At 41.4% G+C, this 19,621-nt stretch overlaps 1 protein-coding gene across 2 annotated transcripts; it reads left to right on the plus strand.

Annotated features, from left to right (window-relative positions):
* On the plus strand, positions 1–19,137 carry lonp1 (lon peptidase 1, mitochondrial). Of its 2 annotated transcripts, XM_006803580.3 has the most exons (21): positions 1–590; positions 1,209–1,297; positions 4,485–4,604; positions 4,745–4,913; positions 7,667–7,780; positions 7,911–7,972; positions 8,308–8,437; positions 8,856–8,939; positions 9,031–9,099; positions 9,998–10,149; positions 11,215–11,353; positions 11,459–11,637; positions 12,350–12,437; positions 13,756–13,878; positions 13,957–14,073; positions 14,658–14,798; positions 15,038–15,203; positions 15,279–15,365; positions 15,593–15,720; positions 16,888–17,052; positions 17,548–19,137. In XM_006803580.3, exons 1-21 carry the CDS (start codon positions 60–62, stop codon positions 17,701–17,703), a joined length of 3,009 nt encoding a protein of 1,002 aa, XP_006803643.2. In that variant the 5' UTR covers positions 1–59; the 3' UTR covers positions 17,704–19,137. The 2 variants fall into 2 exon arrangements, with proteins under 2 accessions (XP_006803643.2, XP_035769200.2); XM_035913307.2 differs by lacking the exons at positions 16,888–17,052; positions 17,548–19,137 and adding an exon at positions 16,436–16,865.
* Positions 19,138–19,621: the final 484 nt, after the last annotated feature.

Here is a 19,621-nt window from a genome sequence, read left to right on the forward strand (position 1 = left end):
CATCAATATTGGACGGAAGACGGATCGTCACGTGCAGCCGTAGAAGGCTCCAGATAAACATGGCCACCTGTGTCAAGATGATAGGAGCTGCTAAACAACTGCACAGGAATTCGGCTTTTGTTGCTAAATTACATTGGCCCGGCGTTGTCTCCCGCTTGACCGAGACATCACCACTGAGCCGGCAACAGCCAGCGCGGTTCTACACCAACATCGGAACCCCACAGAAAACATGCACGTCCCCCACCACAGCACTGACAGCTGGCAGCAGGCTGACCGGCAGACCTCGCCGGTGGATACGTGTCGGGGCCGTTTCACACTTCCAAGACAGTGTCCTCACCCGAAGCTGTGGACTGTATACGCTTCAGTGTAGGATGTATGGAAACCGGGCAGGTGCGGGCTTCTCTGGACAGGATGGCGAGGACGGCGCAAGCTCCGGGGGAGAAGAGCCTGGGGGAGACGGCGGAGCACCTTACAACGGGGTTCAGATGACGGCTCTCACCCCCATGATGGTCCCCGAGGTGTTTCCCAATGTGCCTCTGGTTGCCGTTAGCAGGAACCCGGTGTTCCCCCGCTTCATCAAGATCATCGAGGTGAGCCTGATGTAACCTTGCAAATTCTGTCCGCTACTTGGTCTGGTTGAAGGGTATGAGGGTGACGCAATCACGCAACAAACTGAGAGTGATTTGACATTTAAACGATCTTCGGTAAAACTTAGTACACCTTAGGTTATCAGAGGAAGTCCAGTCTTATACTGAAGAGGCGATAGAACCTTTTTTTAGTGGTGGCTCCTAATCTTTGGAACATTTAGTTACTGTCATGTATAGTGTATATGTTTTATAACCTGTAAACTCTGGTTAATTAAGGTTGTTAAAATTGTGCTTCAGAAGTAGAAGTGTGTCTTCATTTCACTTAATGCCACATTACCATTATTATCTCAGTGTCTGTTTAAAACTACACATTTTGAAGAGAACACCATGTGACTGCCACAAGTGTGAGGAGTGGGTAGAAATGCTGTTGCATAGCACATTGTTTTTTGCTGTTGTTGCTGCTGTTTATTTTATTTTTTTTAAATTAAGACTTAGTTTCTCTTCTTTATTTAGTCAATAAAGTAAAATGTCTCACAACCGATAAGGTCATTTTCCAGACAACCCCTGGAAACGACTGTTTATTGTATTTCAGTGTGTGTGATGTTTCTCTCTTCATGTCAGGTTAAAAACAAAGCACTGATGGAACTGCTGAGGAGGAAGGTGCGTCTGGCTCAGCCATATGCTGGAGTCTTCATGAAGAGAGATGATGTGTAAGTTTGGAAGTCACTTCTCCAGTTGAATTACTGATCACCAGGTTGTTGCATGCCTCAAGATGAATACAGATCTCAGTGGTGTGTTTTTGCTCCATGTGGTTATACAGTCTGAGTGTACTTTACAAATATAATTTATTGTTATACTCAATTAGTTGATGGATTAATCTATAGAATACTAGTTGAGTGGCGTTTTTAGTTTGACATCTGCATCACAGCAGAGGGGTCGGACTGAAGAAGTTACTAAAGCAGCTGTTTTCTTAAAGCATTTTCATAGAATTGCCATCCTTTCAGATGTCAGCACTTCTCCTTTGCCTTGAGGGGAAACTGAATGCTAATTGATTTACAACGTCATCATTGTGGTATAGACAAATAATATGTAAAGAGTGCTGTAGAGCAAAATCAGACTTCAGGCTACAGTATAATGCGGGCCAAGAAAAATATTGCAGTGATTAATAAGTGAATCATCCAGTGCCAACTCAAACGTCCGTCTGATGGATCCATTGGGCTCACAAAGACATACTGCAATTGCTAACACTATTGCATTCCATTTATCCAACACTCACAGTGAGACTCTGGGAAATGGCTAACCCATGTAATTATGTTTCCCAAGCGGCAGTACCTGTACTGTATGCAGCACTGCAGGTGAAATAGAAAGGGATCCCATAGCTGTTAAAAATTTTGCTTTAAACTTTATTCACATCAGAAGACTGGACTGGCTCAAGACTTTTGCACAGGACATCTCACTTATGCTGCAATAGGTGTAGGCTGCTGTAGGGCTGTTCGATATAACGATATATATGTTGTCAATATGAAAACGTCTATGGTATCATATTACGCTATTGTTTGTTTCGGGGTGTCGCAAAATAAACTGTTTATGACAATATTTTTTTATTGTTTTGATGGTCACTGTAGAATTTCTTAAAGTTCTCTCTTTCTCTTATATTTAATATAACCACACTACGGACAGACAAACGACTGTTTTTAACAGTAAAACCATCGCGTGGCTCCGCTGTTGCACCTTCTTATCTGGTGCACGTCTTTTATTTTGACAGCAAATGTTTAATGTCCTGTTCTTTGAGTTGATTTTCAGCTGCTAGGAGCTGTTTCTGTAGCATCTCTATCTGCTCTTGTTGATTCCTACATTGGACCTCAAATTCAGGCTCCTTAGAGGACGTCAGGCCTACAGAGTGTGTGTGTGAAGCCTCCTGCAGGGTAACCATCACCTCATCAAGTTTGACAATTGCTTCACTGTCATTTGTGAGAGCCTCTGTCTCACTGTTGCTATTGGGCTTATTACTAGAAGCCTCCTCCAGCTGCTCTTTGAGGTCTTTAATCGTTTCCTCAGGATTTGTCTTGTTGTCCTGCATTTGTGCATGAAGGTTGTTCACTTGAAACTGGTAATAAGAGGCCCTCTTGTTAACAGCTACCATTTTCCAATAAAGGGGGTTCTGATGGCTCTGGGAGACTTCCAGTTGCTGTCTGAGAGCATGGATTAAACTGGACACTGCCCTGATGGGGTCTAAATCTGGGATTGGGCTGATATTGCCAAGTCCCTCCATTAGGCCCAGGGTTTGGTCTGCTGGGGTTATTCACGTTTCCCTCCCTCTCCATATTTATGTCCTCCTTTGCTTTTGAGATAGTGAGGGATTCAGGGTTTTCCCTTTCAGAAGTGGCTTCAGTGTTTTCTTGCATTTCTTTATTTCTCGGGTTTGCTCCATCACCTATGTTGTTTTGAGCTTCAAGAAGAGCCCGGGCATATGCCCAAGTAATTGGTCTTCTTGGTTCTTCAGCCACTCTTTTCTCTTTTTACTTTTTTGTTTTCTTTGGTTTCACCAACATTTCATTTTGAGCTTGTGCCACAGGAGACTTTTCAGGATTTGGTCTTCTGGCTTTTTCAAGCTCATTTTTTGGTCTTTGCAAGATTGTTATTTTTGGTGTGATGACCATTTCGGTTTGTGCTTCTGCCATCGTAGATGCTTCAGCGTTTGCGTCTGTGTTTCTCTGCGTCTGCCTTATCTTTGATTTAACAACCAGGTTGTTTTGTGTTTCTGCAGTCTAGGTGACTGACCAATTTATCCACCTGATAAAAGCATTGTTTCCTTTTCCTGGACAAGTCTATTTAAGAGACCTGGGCCCTTTCTCAATTCTCAAGTAAGCAAGTACGTACTCGCGTTCTCGGCGAGTACGTACTCGCCGAGAACGCACGGGAGTACGGACTCGCCGAGAACGCAAGCACGGACTCGCGATTTGTACAATTGGAACACCAGCGTACTTGATGATGTCACAGGTCCGGAGCTTTTACTAGGTCCTTAATTTAACTGTGAGTAATATGTTGTGAAGCTTAACTTTAATCACAGCCAAACCGGTTTACTCAGGAACAAATAAAACACTGAAATAAACCAAACATTAACATTTAGAAATGATCTAAGTGACTTATATATCATGTTTAACCTCAGTAGTGAAATCTCTATTAATAAAAATAGTGTATATGTACATACGTGTACATACCTTAATAAAAACAAGCAGGTGAGATGTTAGAACGCTTTTATTTTTATTTTAGTGGACACTCAATACAATAGACAGCTACTCGGGTTTGGGGTTTGTTTAACCTGAGTAGCGAAAAGACTGCGGGGGGGTTGAAAACAATGTGCCGGGAGTCTGCTGTTCTCGCCGGCTGTAATAATCCTCGACCTCGCTGTCTGCTATGGAGCTGGCGGGTCACAGACGTCTCCGAAAACGTTGGAGCTCGTTTGGAAATATATGATATCTTGATAAATCGAGTAGATATTTGAAGTTTACACAACTACATTCTCGCTTGAAAAGAACTTAAAAGTTTATTTTGTGACCCAGAAAGAGTAATATTTAAAAGTTTTTAGCCCCGCTCGTCCGCCATTGCCGCGTTTGAGTTTTGGACGAAATGCATTCTGGGATATTTAGCTGTACCAAGTCCACACAAGTCACCACCGATGCATGCTCGATAAAACGGGCGGAGCGAGAACACATCCGGGACTTTTTCGCGTTCTTGGCTTGATGCGTACTTCGAATTGGACCAGTACTTGGTCTCCGACTGATGACGTATCACGAGTACACGAGAACGCAAGTACGCACAAGTACGCATATTGAGAAAGGCCCCTGCTCTCTGTCTGGTGTTTTGATAGTAAACATGTCTTTCTGTCTGTTGCAGTAACGAGTCGGATGTAGTGGAGTCTATAGATGCCATCTACACCACAGGAACCTTTGTTCAGATTCATGAGATGCAGGACTTGGGAGACAAGCTGAGGATGATTGTCATGGGACACCGCAGGTTAGATGTACTGCTATTACTGGTGGGTGAGAAATTTTAGGTTAAAGGGCATAGGGATTGGTTTCATTAGAACTCTGGAGACAGTGCTCTCACTTATGAGTATGTATGTTATTTCTTCTGTATATCATCTGGGCTGTAAGGATCCGGATCACAAAACAGCTGCAGGTGGAGCCTGAAGAGGAAATAGCTTCAACTGTGTCAGAGTTGGAGTCTGAGCCAGAGTCCCACCAGAAACCTACACAAAGACGCAAAACCAAACGCAGCCGCAAGGACCATCTCAGTTCTCTGCCAGAGCAGCTTGAGGACAAGGTGAGTAACAGGAGCCTTATATCACATATGCCTTCTATGCACACAGTCGAGAGAAGGACACAAAGATTCATTTCACCACAGCGTTCATTTTCTTTTGGACCTCCTCTTAAGTTGTTCTTGGCTTTAAATTAACTGTTAGTGGTGCAACGGATCACGGTTGATCCGAAATCCGAACCGATCCCACTCCACTTTTTAAGTCTGCTGGTCCTTGACTTTGGGAGAAGCAACCTGTCACTGAACAGACTCCTCTGGTTGTTTATGGCCGTGTGCAGAGGATGCCCAGCATGGTCTATAATGTCCATATTGCACCTTAATTTGTTTTTATATAAGTGAGTGGAATGAGTCTTCAGTTGAATGTTTTTTAATAGGCAAAAATAATTAAATAAGTAAATGGCGAGTCGAATTTTTGTCTTTTTTTTCTATTTTTGCTGATCCGAAAATTGATCCGATCCGTGACTTAAAACCGTGATCCTGTGAGATTTTTGATCCATTGCACCACTATTAACTGTATACGGTGGTCCAAGGGGGCGTGCTTTTACATAAAGTTATGTGTAAGCAAAACAGTACAAAGAAAAAGTCATTAACAGGAACGGTGGAGCCTGAGGTTAAACCAACACAGTAGCATTGTTTAAGTAATGCTTCCTTGCACATGCCTAACTGCAGGAAACTTCAAGGTAACCACATATAGACTAAACCAGCATCGTTTCTAAGCACAGGGTTCACAAGCACACTAAACCTGCTATAAAAAGCATGGCAGGTTTGATCAGATTCCCCCCAAATGTATATAATCACAGTGTAAGGCGTTTTCACGTTGCCGTGTTGCTTGTGTCGTAGGTGTCGCTTGACGATTTTCACACACCATGCGTATTGAGACACAATCTTTGTGTCCTGTCGGTCGGTTGTGCACATCTTGATTTCTGTAACTTGGGGTATTGAACGGCGGCCATCGCAGCCGGGTTGAAGACACAACTGTACGGTTATGGTTTAGCTCCATTTTAATATTAATCCTGAACAGAAGCTCAGAGACATACACAGAGGAAGATGTTGGAGCAGTTTGAAATCGGTGCTTATGATTTCATCACACTCTAGATCTTGTTGTAACATATGATATAGAAACGGAACATTTTAAGAGTTTCTTGAAAACCCCTTTCTTGTCTGATCATTTCCTAATAACATTTCAATTTAAAATAATGGATCACACAGCAGTGGGGAGTAGAGTTCATTACAGTAGATGTCTTTCTGAACCTGCTGTAACTAAGTTTAAGGATATAATCCACCTGCTGTTATCATCTTGCCCTGTAACAACACAGAGCAGAGCAGCTACCTGAACACTACTGCAAGAGAGGTTGATTATCTTGTTTATAATTTTATCTCCTCACTACGTACGACTCTGGATACTGTAGCTCCTGTGAACAATAGAGCCTCAAATCAGACGTACTTGACTCTCTGGTATACCTCTCATACACGCACCTTAAAGTAGGTAGCTCGTAAGCTGGAGAGGAAATGGCATATCACAAACTTAGAAGATCATCATTTGGAAATAGTTTGCAGCTTTATAAGAAAGCCCTCCATAAAGCCAGAACATCTTACTATTCTTCGCTGATTGAAGAAAATAAGAACAACCCCAGGTTTCTCTTCAGCACTGTGGCCAGGCTGACAAAAAGTCAGAGCGCTGTTTTATCCAAACATCCCTTTAACGTTAACTAGTAATGACTTCATGAACTTCTTCACAAAAAAATTAACCTTTAGAGAAAAAAGTACTCATAATAATCATCTCACAGACATAACATTATGTACAGTTGCTTTCCGTACCACTGGTATGTATTTAGACTCTTTTTCTCCAATTGATCTTCTTTCTGAGTTAACTAATTACTTCCTCCAAACCATCGTGTCTTTTCGACCCCATTCCTACAAAACTGCTCAAAGAAGTCCTGCCATTAATTAATGCTTCAATCTTAAATATGATCAACCTATCTCTAACAATCGGCTATGTACCACAGGCCTTCAAGGTGGCAGTAGTTAAACCTTGACTTAAAAAGCCATGTCTTGACCCAGCAGTCTTAGCCAATTATAGGCCAATCTCCAATCTTCCTTTTATCTCAAAAATCCTTGAAAGAGTAGTTGCCGAACAGCTAACAGATCATCTGCAGAGGAATGGCTTATTTGAAGAGTTTCAGTCAGGTTTCAGAGCTCAGCACAGAAACAGCTTTAGTGAAGTTACAAATGATCTTCTTATGGCCTCTGACAGTGGACTCATCTCTGTGCTTGTCCTGCTAGACAGTTTTGTCTGAGTGGCGACACCTATTGTTTAACAGAATACTGCAGCGACTTCTTGCTTCTTAACTGGGGGTATAAATCACTGCATCTGTGTGATGATGATGCGGCGGTGCATGAAGCAACCACAGCGGAGGCTATATTGACAGCTTAAGTAGATAAAAAAATATATAAAAGTTCCCTTTATAGAAGTGTGTAAGCTTTCAACATGACCTACATTTTTTAAGGATGGTTTTAAACTATTTGGCTCAGTCAGTGTCCACCATGCTGTGCATCTTCCTTCCATCCATCCATCCATCTTCATCCGCTTTATCCGGGGCCGGGTCGCGGGGGCAGCAGCCTAAGCAAAGAGGCCCAGACCTCCCTCTGTGATGCTGTGCATCTTGGTTTTTGATAATGTGTCATTAGTGATGGGTATAGTAATATTTATAGTTTACAGTCCTTTCCACATTGATAGTAATTATTTTTGGTCTATTCAGATATCAGAGGCAGACCTGAGTCCAGAGCTTCAACCTTTACCCTCCTCCAACATCCTGATGGTCGAAGTGGACAATGTTCAGCATGAACAGTTCACCGTCACCGAGGAGGTCAAGGTACAGAAAACGCATCAAAGTAGCGCGTCATGACATCATCTTCAATCAAGTGATTTTTAAAAAAAAAAAAAAAAATTAAACTGTTTGTCATTCTTTAACACACACGTCTGTAATGTCATGCGTTCTACAGGCGCTGACAGCAGAGATAGTAAAGACCATCAGAGACATCATTGCACTTAACCCCCTCTACAGGTCAGTTCTACCATTTCAGTTTTATCATATGCAATCTGTAAACTTTCATTTTACTTTACTTTTTTACTTTATACTGCTTGTAGTTTCAGGTTTCCATTCTATAAACCTAGTAAGGGTGTTCTGCACTCAACATCTTAAAGCAATTTCCAGGCAATCTGTGCTCGGTGCACCTTTTCAGCTGATGCTGAATTAGGCTGTTTTCTAATTTGCCAATGAAAACACTTTAAAGTCAGATGTTTATATTAGTACCAGGCTGTCGGGATGAAAACAAAATCCAACTGTAGTATTGATGAAAGGGAAGTTTTCTGAAATGTGCTTGTTTGTGTGTGAACCAGAGAGTCGGTCCTTCAGATGATGCAGGCTGGTCAGCGTGTGGTTGATAACCCCATCTATCTCAGCGATATGGGAGCAGCTCTGACGGGAGCTGAATCGCATGAACTACAAGACGTCCTGGAGGAGACTAATGTGAGCAGTCTGCCTGCTTATAGACCTTTATGACACTCAGTGTGTGAGCATTTTCCAGAGCAAGCAGTGACTTGCTAACTCGTGACTCCTTTTCTTATCCTAAAACTTGTTTTTTGATACACTAATAGTGTCCAGTTGATTTTCAACTCTTGAGTGCAGTGTCTTTATTTGATTCTAATACCCTCGTTTATGCGTGTGTACAGACTTATTAAGAAACGCTTTTCTCATACAAAATAATAATAAATCAAGAAAGCATCGTTTTTTGTTTTGTTTTGTTTTTTGTTACTGAGAGATTACTACAGAATCTTATTGTCATCTCCAACTCTGCTGTTCTAATTCATGAAATCAGTGTAGCAGAGTTCTGTTCATTAAAAGTTCTGTGTGCAGTTCATTGAGTCCTGTTTCTGTGTCCATGCAGATCCCGAAACGTCTCTACAAGGCTCTGTCTTTACTCAAGAAGGAGTACGAGCTGAGTAAGCTACAGCAGCGCTTGGGTCGTGAGGTCAGATGTCATCATAATGTTGAAGTATTAAATAACTACTGCTTAGGTTGTTACCCTTGGCCATTCATCCGTGTCTCTTCTATGTTCTCAGGTGGAAGAGAAGATCAAACAGACCCATAGGAAGTACCTGCTGCAGGAGCAGCTCAAGATCATTAAGAAGGTACACCAGACTGATCTGTGACAGACCACCTCTGTCTTCCCTTTGCCTGACAGACCCAAAGTCATTCAGGAGAAACACTTGGGCTCTCAAAAACTCTGGGGACTTGCAGCAGTCAGCTGTCAGCATACTGTTAAGACACGTCTTACAAGCCAATAGTCTCAATCCGGCACAGCTGACACCTAAAGCACCTTTTCCGTTAGTACCTACTCCGATCGACTCGCCACGATTCAACTTAGATCGACCGGTTTTCTTTTACAAACAGTGCTATCTGACACGCATGTCGTCAGGGCGTCCCGAGAGGTAATTAGTATGCGACACGAATGCTACAACAAAGGTGGATGTTGAGGCAAGAATATACCTGCAGCTCGGTCTGTGGCATTTTGTAATTCTCTGGGATCACAGCGATGTTTTTGTAGCCATTTCTTGTTTTCAGGTTTCAAAAATGGCAGATTTGATTTTCGGGAATTCATCAAATGATCAGCCATGTAGTGGTATGTAGTCGTCTGACGTCACATTTTAGCACCTGCTCGTATTGCTTGGAACCCCGGGCGAGCAGGTACTAAAAAAGTACCTGGTACCAGGTACTACAGCATGACGTAATTGAAAACTGTGCTGAGTGGATGTGAGTAGGTACTAATGGAAAAGGGGCTTAAATGACTGCATACTACATCAAATCACCTGTCTGGTGTACTTTGAACCATATTTTCCATTTGTATGCTTTTGGTATTGTTCTCTTGGCAGGTGCATACACAATTTCAGATTCAAATGCATAATTTTATCTTTATCATAGGCAAAGAAAATGTGAGCTGCACTCAGAGTACAGTAGGAGCATGCGCCGTGGATGCAGCAGGTGTGTGAAGATGTGGCTCATAAAATATTCTGTGTTTTTTGTCTTTAGGAGCTGGGTCTGGAAAAGGAGGACAAAGATGCTATTGAGGAGAAGTTTCGTGAAAGACTCAAAGACAGGACGGTCCCTCAGCATATAATGGATGTGATCAACGAAGAACTCAACAAGCTGGGTCTTCTGGACAACCATTCATCAGAGTTCAAGTTAGTCGTCTTGTTTTAGTCTTCAAAGACCTTTGAACCACAATACCAGTTTACACTAAAAACAAAACAGGAGTCAACTTGAAAACTACTAAACAGAATAGAGGGAAATGTAGTTTATGTAGTTATGCTATTGGACAATAGAACAGAGGAAGAGGAAGCAGAGTTTGGCTAAGGATACTTTAACACGTGTTATCTGAACCCCTCTTTGCTCCTTGGTGCGTGTGTGTGATTGCATTGGTATTTGCACTTATGCAGTATCTAATGAACCCAATCACTAAAACAGTCTCCTGGCTAACATGTTACCTTGGAGACTTGGTTCGCGCACCCTCACTTCCTTTTATCGCTCCATTTTCTAACAAAATGAGGCATCTTTGCCCTTAGCTGCAGTTTTATAGAAACATCAGGTAGATGTGATGTGTTTTGCATTTTATTTGATGTAGTTCTGCTCCCACCATATTTCGTGCACTCCAGCTGTGTGTCACACCACTCTTATACATTACTGGTGTATAAAAGACGTCACGAAGCGAACGCCTGTGTGTCTCCAGTCACAGCTCCCCTGGCAGCCTCCTTTCTCCTTGGTCCTCTTTCTCTTTGAGTTTAAATGAAGTAAATGAGTCGAGACAGTACGATGAGCTTACGTAAAGAGAGACAAAGGAGAGAAGATGAAGAGGAACAAAATAAAGAAATTAGAACATTTATGAGAAAGGAAATCTCAGTTAGGGCAGCAGCTATTGATTATTTTAGTAATTGAGTAATCTCTCGATTATTCCATCGATCAATTGAGTAATTAGATAAGAAACAATAAATATTCAAAAGAGAAAAACCACAGGTCTTTCAGAATGAACTGTTTATTTCCATTTTAGGTATTACAATGTTTTAAAGTTTAGCTGCATACAGCATCTGTTAAAAATAACTTAATGGGCTTAATGTTGTCAAACGTTTTATTCATATGCTGCTCCTAACTACGTCTCCGTGTAGCAAAGCTCCATCTGTTTTAACATTGGCTGTCCATCTGCTTGTTTTATTGACTATTTGCAGTAATCAGGAATCTACTGTTTGTTTCAGTGTAACCCGTAACTATCTAGACTGGCTGACCAGCATGCCCTGGGGTACCAACAGTGAAGAGAACTTGTTACTGGACAGAGCGAAAGAAGTCCTGGAAGAAGACCATTATGGAATGGATGATGTTAAGAAACGCATACTGGTACGCACACACACTCTAATACTCTGTATTTGATACATCAGATATATCCACACCCACAGAACAGTGGATCCTTTTTTATAGAAATGAACATCTTTCTTTTTACAGGAATTTATAGCAGTGAGCCAGCTTCGTGGCACCACGCAGGGGAAGATCTTGTGTTTTTACGGTCCTCCGGGTGTAGGAAAGACCTCCATCGCCCGCTCGATAGCCAGAGCTCTCAACAGAGAATACTTCAGGTTCAGCGTGGGAGGCATGACAGATGTGGCTGAGATCAAGGGGCACAGGTATGATCTGTGCTACTGTTATTTCTGAGAGACCTTATCCTGGATTACATTGTCAGTGTCATGTGCAGAGAAGGTGGCATCCTGCACAAGGGCAGATAATGGTAGAATTAAATGTGATGGACTATGATGGGATGCAAATCAAGATCAAAAAAGGCAACTGTGCACACATCCAAGCCACAAAAAAACTTGGAGTGCTGTGGATTGAGTCGTTTAGTTATTTTAATTGGCCAGTATTAGTGTATTCTTCACTAAAATTTGTAATCATGGTGGGATTTTTAATGTCACTACTAACTATGGAATGAAAAATGATAGGGCGGCGCTTTGCTAGTAACCTAAAGTACTGTTTACCTAAACTCCACAAGTGTTTTAGAGCAAAACGTTTTGAATTGTACATTCTCTGCTTTCCTGCTGACATGAGGGATGGCACTGATGAACAGGTACGAATGGTAGAGTAATAACTTAATTGGCTGCTTGACTTTATAAAGGAAAAGTGAAATCTTCCCTGAATTAGATTTGGCTGGATGCCACTTTCAGGTTGCCTCTCTGTGCGTCTCTGAACCAGTTTAAGACCTTCTGTAATTATGGATTAATGGAAACATCCACAGTGTGTCCCGATCTTGTCCTCTGTGTCCAAATGGCAACAATTCAACTTTCATTTTGAGGAAGATGATAAAAATCACTCACTGTAAAAATTGCATGTGTGTGTATCTAGACGGACATATGTTGGAGCAATGCCGGGAAAGATAATTCAGTGTCTGAAGAAAACCAAAACGGAAAATCCTCTGGTGCTGATAGATGAGGTGAGTGTTGTGATGATGCTCTTGTAGTTGTCTGTTGATTTCAGCATAACGTAACCAAAGCAACATTAATATGAAGGCCATCTGTTCATGTGCGATTTTTGTGCTGATACGATATTTTAGCTTCACTTTGATAAACAGATATTTTTGCTTGATATAATCTGGCAATGAATGACATCTTTATTCGAGTTAAATCCTGGCTGTCACTATAACGTTCTGTAGTATATTGTTCATGGCAGTACTAAAATCATGCACTCTATATCAAAAAGTGCCCAGTCAGTAAAAGGAGAAACTGTCAAATTAATTTAAAGCCACTGAGTTGTTTTGCTGACAGCAGTTTGAGAGATCTCTGCAGCTGAAATCCTGTTCAGGGACCATCAGTAAGTAAAACAGCAGTGTGATAGTTTACAGGCTGGGTAAAGTAGAAGCTCAGGCTTCATACTGCTCTGGATTTCTGTCATATTTTTTACTTTTTTTTACTTTGCTGAGCTGATACAGTATCACGTCCTGTTCCTGCTACAACACACGTTGGGGGATAGTATTGTTTATCTGTGTAGCCCATTTAATTAACGTAACTTTAGACAGGTGTTTCATAGTGCAATCATAAAGTGCTTTATCTCTCATAGGAGGTCATCTGATTGTTGGGCTTTTCTCTCTTTTTTCGGTATTAAACTAGCCTTTTTACCTTATAATGTAAAGTGCCTTGAGGCAACAGTTGTTGTGATTTGGTGCTATAGAAATAAAACTGACTGTATTTAACCCACGCAGACATTAGGATAATGCACATAGAAGTGTCCTGCCCAGATGATGCGTTCAAACCCCGACCTTCTTGCTGTGAGGCAACAGTGCGTCTTTGTTCTGGCTCAGCCAAAGGCTTTTCAAGGAGATTTTAGAGCAACCTGATAATGATAAATTATTTAATTATTACATCCTATTAAGTAAAAAGGGATTAACTAGTTTTTCAGCACTGTTCTAAAACAATATTTGGCTAATTATATCAATATTACACCAAAGACAGAAAGCAGTCCTACATATTTAGAAAATATTTAATATGCACATAGGACATATCCTGGTCAAAATTTATTTCAAATTCCTCTTGCCATCCAAATATCTGGTTATACAGCATGTTTCAAATGATTATTTTCATTTGAAACATGTCAAATGAAAACAAAACTGTCAGGCCAGGTCTGCAAGTGAACCTTGTGCGCTGATTTTTGTGATCTAACCGGTTGGCATGGAGTTGTTGGTTTCCAAGTTTCATCAATAGTTATATAACTGGTGATAAAATGATGTGATGATGTTCATACCGTGTCATTACCAGGTTGATAAGATGGGTCGTGGTTACCAGGGCGATCCATCCTCTGCTCTGCTGGAGCTCCTGGACCCTGAGCAGAATGCCAACTTTCTTGATCACTACCTGGATGTTCCTGTAGATTTGTCAAAGGTAGGTACTGTGTAACGAGTGCTCCACAGCTCCTCATAATATGTGGTTTTAATGTGCACCGTCTCTCCTCCTGTAAAGGTTTTGTTCATTTGCACAGCCAATGTGATAGACACCATCCCGGAGCCACTCAGGGATAGAATGGAGATGATCAACGTTTCTGGATATGTGGCTCAGGAGAAACTGGCTATTGCTGAGGTAAAATCTGCAAATGCGGCTTACACGTTACAATGTCTGTAAAGCTCTGTTAAGGGATGAACACAGTTTCTTTAAATATATTACCACAGTGGGTGTTTTCCTTGTGGTGGTGTAATAACGGCGAAGGTGACAGAATATGATGTGAACTTTTAATCTTCATTAAACCATTCCACAAGCTCTTGCTCCCAGTAGAAGGGCCAGTCACTTCAGTTCAGTTTGATTTAATTTAACTATTTTAATTACCATCAGAATAGAAATGTTTAGGGTAAATATGATCACTCAGAATTAATTAAAGAGCTAGCCCAGTGTAGTTTAATATTTAGGGGAAATCGCAATATTTGGGCTTTGCATCCCATGTATTGTAAAATTGAAATAATGATTTTGACACAAGGTTTCTGCCCTTGGCCGCCGCCCAGCATAGACAGTGCACCCGACCCCTACAGCACCTCCTGCGGGTAGTGGACACGTCCTTTAATAAGTGGATGAGATGGATGGATGGGCGGGCATTGCATATTAGCCTTTTCTTTTCTTTTGGCTCAACCTCAGAGTTTTTTTTTTGTTTGTTTTTTCATTTCTGTGTGTAGCGTTACTTGGTGCCACAGCTGCGCTCACTCTGTGGTCTGACAGAGGAGAAGGCTTCAATCTCATCTGATGCTCTCAGTCTGCTCATCAAGCAGTACTGTAGGGAGTCTGGAGTCAGGAACCTGCAGAAACAAGTTGAAAAGGTAAAATATTGTAAAAGTGCACTCAGAAAACAACATTCTGCTTGTAACAGAAGCTAGACTTCTTTGCTGGGAGTAGTGGTATGAATATAATGTGTGTATGTAGTTGCTGGTTCTTTGTGACAAAAATATCCTTTTTCATTTTAATAGCAGTTGTGCCAAAAATTAGGTTTTTTTTCCTGTGTCATCCGATTTTTTATCTATTATTTATCTCCTTATTGTTCTTCGTTTATTGCCCACAGGTTTTCCGTAAGGTGGCGTTCTGTATTGTGAATGGTGAACAAACCGGAGTGATGGTCACTCCTAAAAACCTGCAGGAGTTTGTGGGTAAACCTATTTTCACAGTTGATCGGATGTACGATGTCACTCCACCGGGAGTGGTTATGGGGCTGGCTTGGACCGCACTGGGTGAGAAAGAGAGACACGCACACACAGCACCAGCAAAAGTTACCTGTACTGAGTGTGCATTTATCTCCTGTGCAGGAGGATCGACGCTGTTCATCGAGACTTCACTCCGCCGGCCTCCAGGAGGAGCGGACTCTAAAGGAGAGGGCTCATTGGAGGTCACAGGTCTGTCAGGAGTTTCCCATCTTGCGCCACCGCATTGAAAACAGTGTGTGGGTGTAGGGAAAAAACATTGTTCGCTCAGTTAGTCCTTTACAAACGTAATCTGAGCTTTGTGTATTGGTCATAGGAGAAACAGAGTCAGGAAGTCTTCAAACCATTTCAGAGGTTTTAAAAACATGATCCTTAACAAATACAGGTAAACTGATACTAAAGATGTGGCTCTTCTGCAGGTCAGCTGGGTGATGTTATGAAGGAAAGTGCGAAGATCGCTTCAACCTTCGCCAGAGCATTCCTTATGACTCAGGAACCGGAGAATCACTTCCTCGTCAACTCCCACCTGCATCTGCACGTCCCTGAGGTTACCATTTATTTCATTTCAGTTCCATTTTATTTTAAATTTTATAAAGCGCCAAATCACAACAGTTGTCTCAAGGGGTTTTATATTGTAAGGTAAAGACCCTACAACACTGCAGAGAAAACCCCAACAATAAGGTGGTGCTGTATGACCAAGTATTTTGATGACAGTGGGAGGAAAAAAAACCCTTTTAATAGGAAGAAACCTTGAGCAGAGCCAGGCTCAGAGGGGGAGGCCGTCTGCCACAACCAATTAGGTTAGACTGACTGACTACATCATGAGAATCCACCAGCAGCCTACACCTATTGCAGGATTCAGCGTCACCTAATCCAGCCCTAACTATATGCTTTAGCAAAAAGGAAAGTTTGAAGCCTAATCTTAAAAGTAGAGATGGTGTCTGTCTCCTGGGAGCTGGTTACACAGAAGAGAGAACAGGTGCACAGGCGACCTCCAGACTCACAAACAACTTCTTCCCCTGGGCCATTCGGACTGTTAACAAACACTGCCCACCCTACACTCCACTCCTTCCCACCCACCTCACCAATCTGATCATGGTCTGAGTAACCTTCATCACTAAGGTCACTCACACACAGACTCTATACTCAGACTAAGTCTTTTTCCACTGCTTCCAAGCACATATTCTCCAATTTGTGGTCATCTATTGTTTGTATACATTTCTCCTGCTTTCTCCTACCATTTATATTTTATTCCCACACAGTTGGCATGCAGCACCCATAATTTCGTTGTACATGTACGATGACAATAAAGGGCTATTCTATTCTATTCTATTTGAGGGGGCTGAAGCTGAAGGCTCTGCCTCCAATTCTACTTTTAAATACAAAGTAGGAACAACAAGTAAGCCTGCAGTCTGAGAGTAAAGTGCTCTAATGGGGTGATATGGTACTATGAGGTCATTAAGATAAGATGGGGCCTGATTATTTAAAATAAACTAATAATATAAAGCAACTAATTAATTAGTTCTAACTTCTGTTAGTGTCTTGCTGCAGCAAGAAAGATAAAAGCTTATAAGGGACTTTTTAGCCTACAGCCTACAATAATAATGTAATGAATGCATGAACCAGAAATATCCTGTTGATGCTTCTTGCGATAATGGTAGAACTGAACTGTGGCTGGCAGTGCTCATTCCTGTCTATTTTCACTTGTTTCTAGGGAGCAACTCCAAAAGATGGACCAAGCGCTGGTTGCACTATTGTCACGGCACTCTTGTCCCTGGCAATCAACAAGCCCGTGCGTCAGAATGTAGCCATGACTGGTGAGGTGTCTCTGATGGGCAAAATACTACCAGTTGGAGGGATCAAAGAGAAAACTATTGCTGTATGTACAACAAATATTCTTTGCTCATTTCTTTAACATGGATATCGTTCATTAACTAACAGCTAAAGTAATTGATGCTCACAAAACAGCTTCATGAAGGATTTTGAGGTCAGTACAGCTCCCATTTCAGCAACTCTGAAGAGGTATCATAAATGTTAACATGGCCAGCACACATATTAATGTTAGCTGTTTAAAGAGTAGCTATTGCTATAATGAAACAGCTGAGCAACAAGTGTTATCCATTCTGCCAGTCTGTAATAAAGTGTGTCCATTTAACAGAATAACACAATTATTTGTGTTGAATAAGTGTTGAAATGTAGCTTACACTAGCCCAGGACAATAGTGGCAAGTCACCAGAAGCGTGTGTGTGTGTGTGTGTGTGTGTGTGTGTGTGTGTGTTAGCTGTCTGTCATGTGAACAAAAAATTATGATTACTTTCAGAGAAATCATTTGGAATCACTTTGAGTTAACTTTGCTCGTTTGCTCCTCTGTCAGGCTCGTCGTGCTGGTGTGACCTGTATCATCCTTCCAGTTGAGAACAAGAAAGATTTCTCGGACCTGCCAGACTACATCACTCAGGGCTTGGAGGTCCACTTTGTGGATCACTACAGTCAAATCTACCCCATCGTCTTTCCACAGAATGAGTCTTAGCCTGTTTTCAACTATAGCACCTGACCAAGATTGATGGCACTTGACAACTCGGTACCTATTTATTACCCAGCAGCAATAGCGGTGTCATTCTCGTCGCACATGGTGAAATCAACTTGTTACTTTTTGACTGAATGGACTCTGAGGTCCTGTTATAGAGACTTGGCACTACATCATCTGTTGCAGTATCACAGTGGAGCAGCAGCCTTGTTGGTCACTCGCACATGATCCTGTTTTAGTTACCATAGAAGCCTTTACTGTGTGGGTACAGCTGTGACGGAGACAACAACACTGAACTGAAATGTGCCAAATATGGACACGGAAAGTCAAATGGTGACGGTAACACGTGACCATGTCACTGATTAGCAGAAGTCAGATTGAGGACTTTGCTGCCAGGCAGCTTGTTCATCCAGGTCTGTGGATGGACTCTTTCATAGATTTTGTGCATTTGTAGTATACCAGATGTCAGGATGATGATGTTGAAATCAACAATAAACAGACATAACTGAATGCTGTTGCCTGTTCTAGCCCACCTCTGACTGTGTGAGGGCATTTTTAATGGTTTGATTAAGTTAAATAGACTGGAATTTATAAACCACTTTTGTACTCTTGGTGAGCAATTAAAGTGCTTGTTTCAACTTTATAATTTTAAAAAAGAAGTATGTAATTAGATAAAAATGACAACAAATGATCCAAAAGTGTTGCAAACAGTCAAGTTTGAATCAGACATGATGAGAAAGATAAACGGAGTGTAAAAAACTTTGATCACTCAGATTAATGCTATATAAATGCCAGAGCATTCCAAAGAATGAAGTGTTCTACTTTCAACTCACGCAGCTTTTCTGCACCAAAGCTACTTCCTTCTTTTGCTTTTTTAATAAAGTTAAAAACCCATCAAATAATGACTTAAAGTAAGTTTCAAAGTAACTAATTTTTTTTTTTTTTAATTTCTGCTATATGACTGTCATAGACCTATGCAGTGTTGGAGCAAAAAAGGTGGCTACGAAGATCTATTGTGATTCTATTATTGGAATTGAATTGAGCCCATACACAGTTAGCACCGTGTCAGAGTACATCTCAAATACAACAGTTCACCACAAGATAACCCACTGAAAACTCTGTGGAAGAGATCAGGTTCAAATTAGCTTTAACATCCTGTCAGGCGTCTGTTTGGTCAAATAAAAAGCTGCTGATACTCAAGCAACCCTGACAAGTAGAAGCTTATATATGTTACATGTATTATCCATTATGTGTTTTAAAGTGTGTGGTTATATGTCAGACACTACAGATTTGCTCAATGTAAATAATCTTGGGATAAAAGTAAGAACTTGTTGCCTTTTCCTTTTTGTCTGGACAAGGAAACACATGCTTGTCCTTAAAACTGTGCCTACAGATGAAGGCAAATAAAATCTGGGCTTTGACTAAGCCACTTTGTAAGCACCTGTCTGCTTTGGGTCATTTTTCAGTGGTTTTGTTAGTGTGTGCAGAATTAATTTCCTAAAAGGAACTGTTCCAGTTCATCTATCAAACAGATGACCTCACATCACTGTCACGGATTTGTATTTGGGAAGAGCAGTACAAAGATTAATCAGTGATGAGGATCCTCTCATAGACCTGGAGCCGAACGGAGAGTTCTAATTTTTCTTGAAATAAAGGTGAACTCTTTGCCGTCTCTGTGATTACAGTAACTTGACACAAGAACCAGCAGAAATGATGTCATTTGGATTTCATTAAACACAGTCTTTTGGGCTGAATTTGCAGGGCTGACCAGCCCCGAAAGCTCGGTTGTCATTAGATGACCGCTTGCATGTATCAGAAATCATTTTAAAACCTCGCCACACTTAGTCTTTTTTGAACACACACTTTTCCAGCTGGGCTGAGATGTTCTTGAAACCCTGGTTGTCTTTGATGCGTTTGAAGA

Source organism: Neolamprologus brichardi, chromosome 17 (genome assembly GCF_056152115.1).
Source record: "Neolamprologus brichardi isolate AB-2024 chromosome 17, ASM5615211v1, whole genome shotgun sequence".
Classification (NCBI taxonomy): domain Eukaryota; kingdom Metazoa; phylum Chordata; class Actinopteri; order Cichliformes; family Cichlidae; genus Neolamprologus; species Neolamprologus brichardi.

What these genes read in the sequence shown, in the direction of transcription:
- lonp1 (XM_006803580.3), top strand. Translation starts at nt 60, where the DNA reads ATGGCCACCTGTGTCAAGATGATAGGAGCTGCTAAACAACTGCACAGG. An exon ending in ACGTCCTGGAGGAGACTAAT is followed by an intron (nt 8,438 to 8,855) that starts GTGAGCAGTCTG and finishes GTGTCCATGCAG; the next exon opens with ATCCCGAAACGTCTCTACAA. An exon ending in CTCTGGTGCTGATAGATGAG is followed by an intron (nt 12,438 to 13,755) that starts GTGAGTGTTGTG and finishes TGTCATTACCAG; the next exon opens with GTTGATAAGATGGGTCGTGG.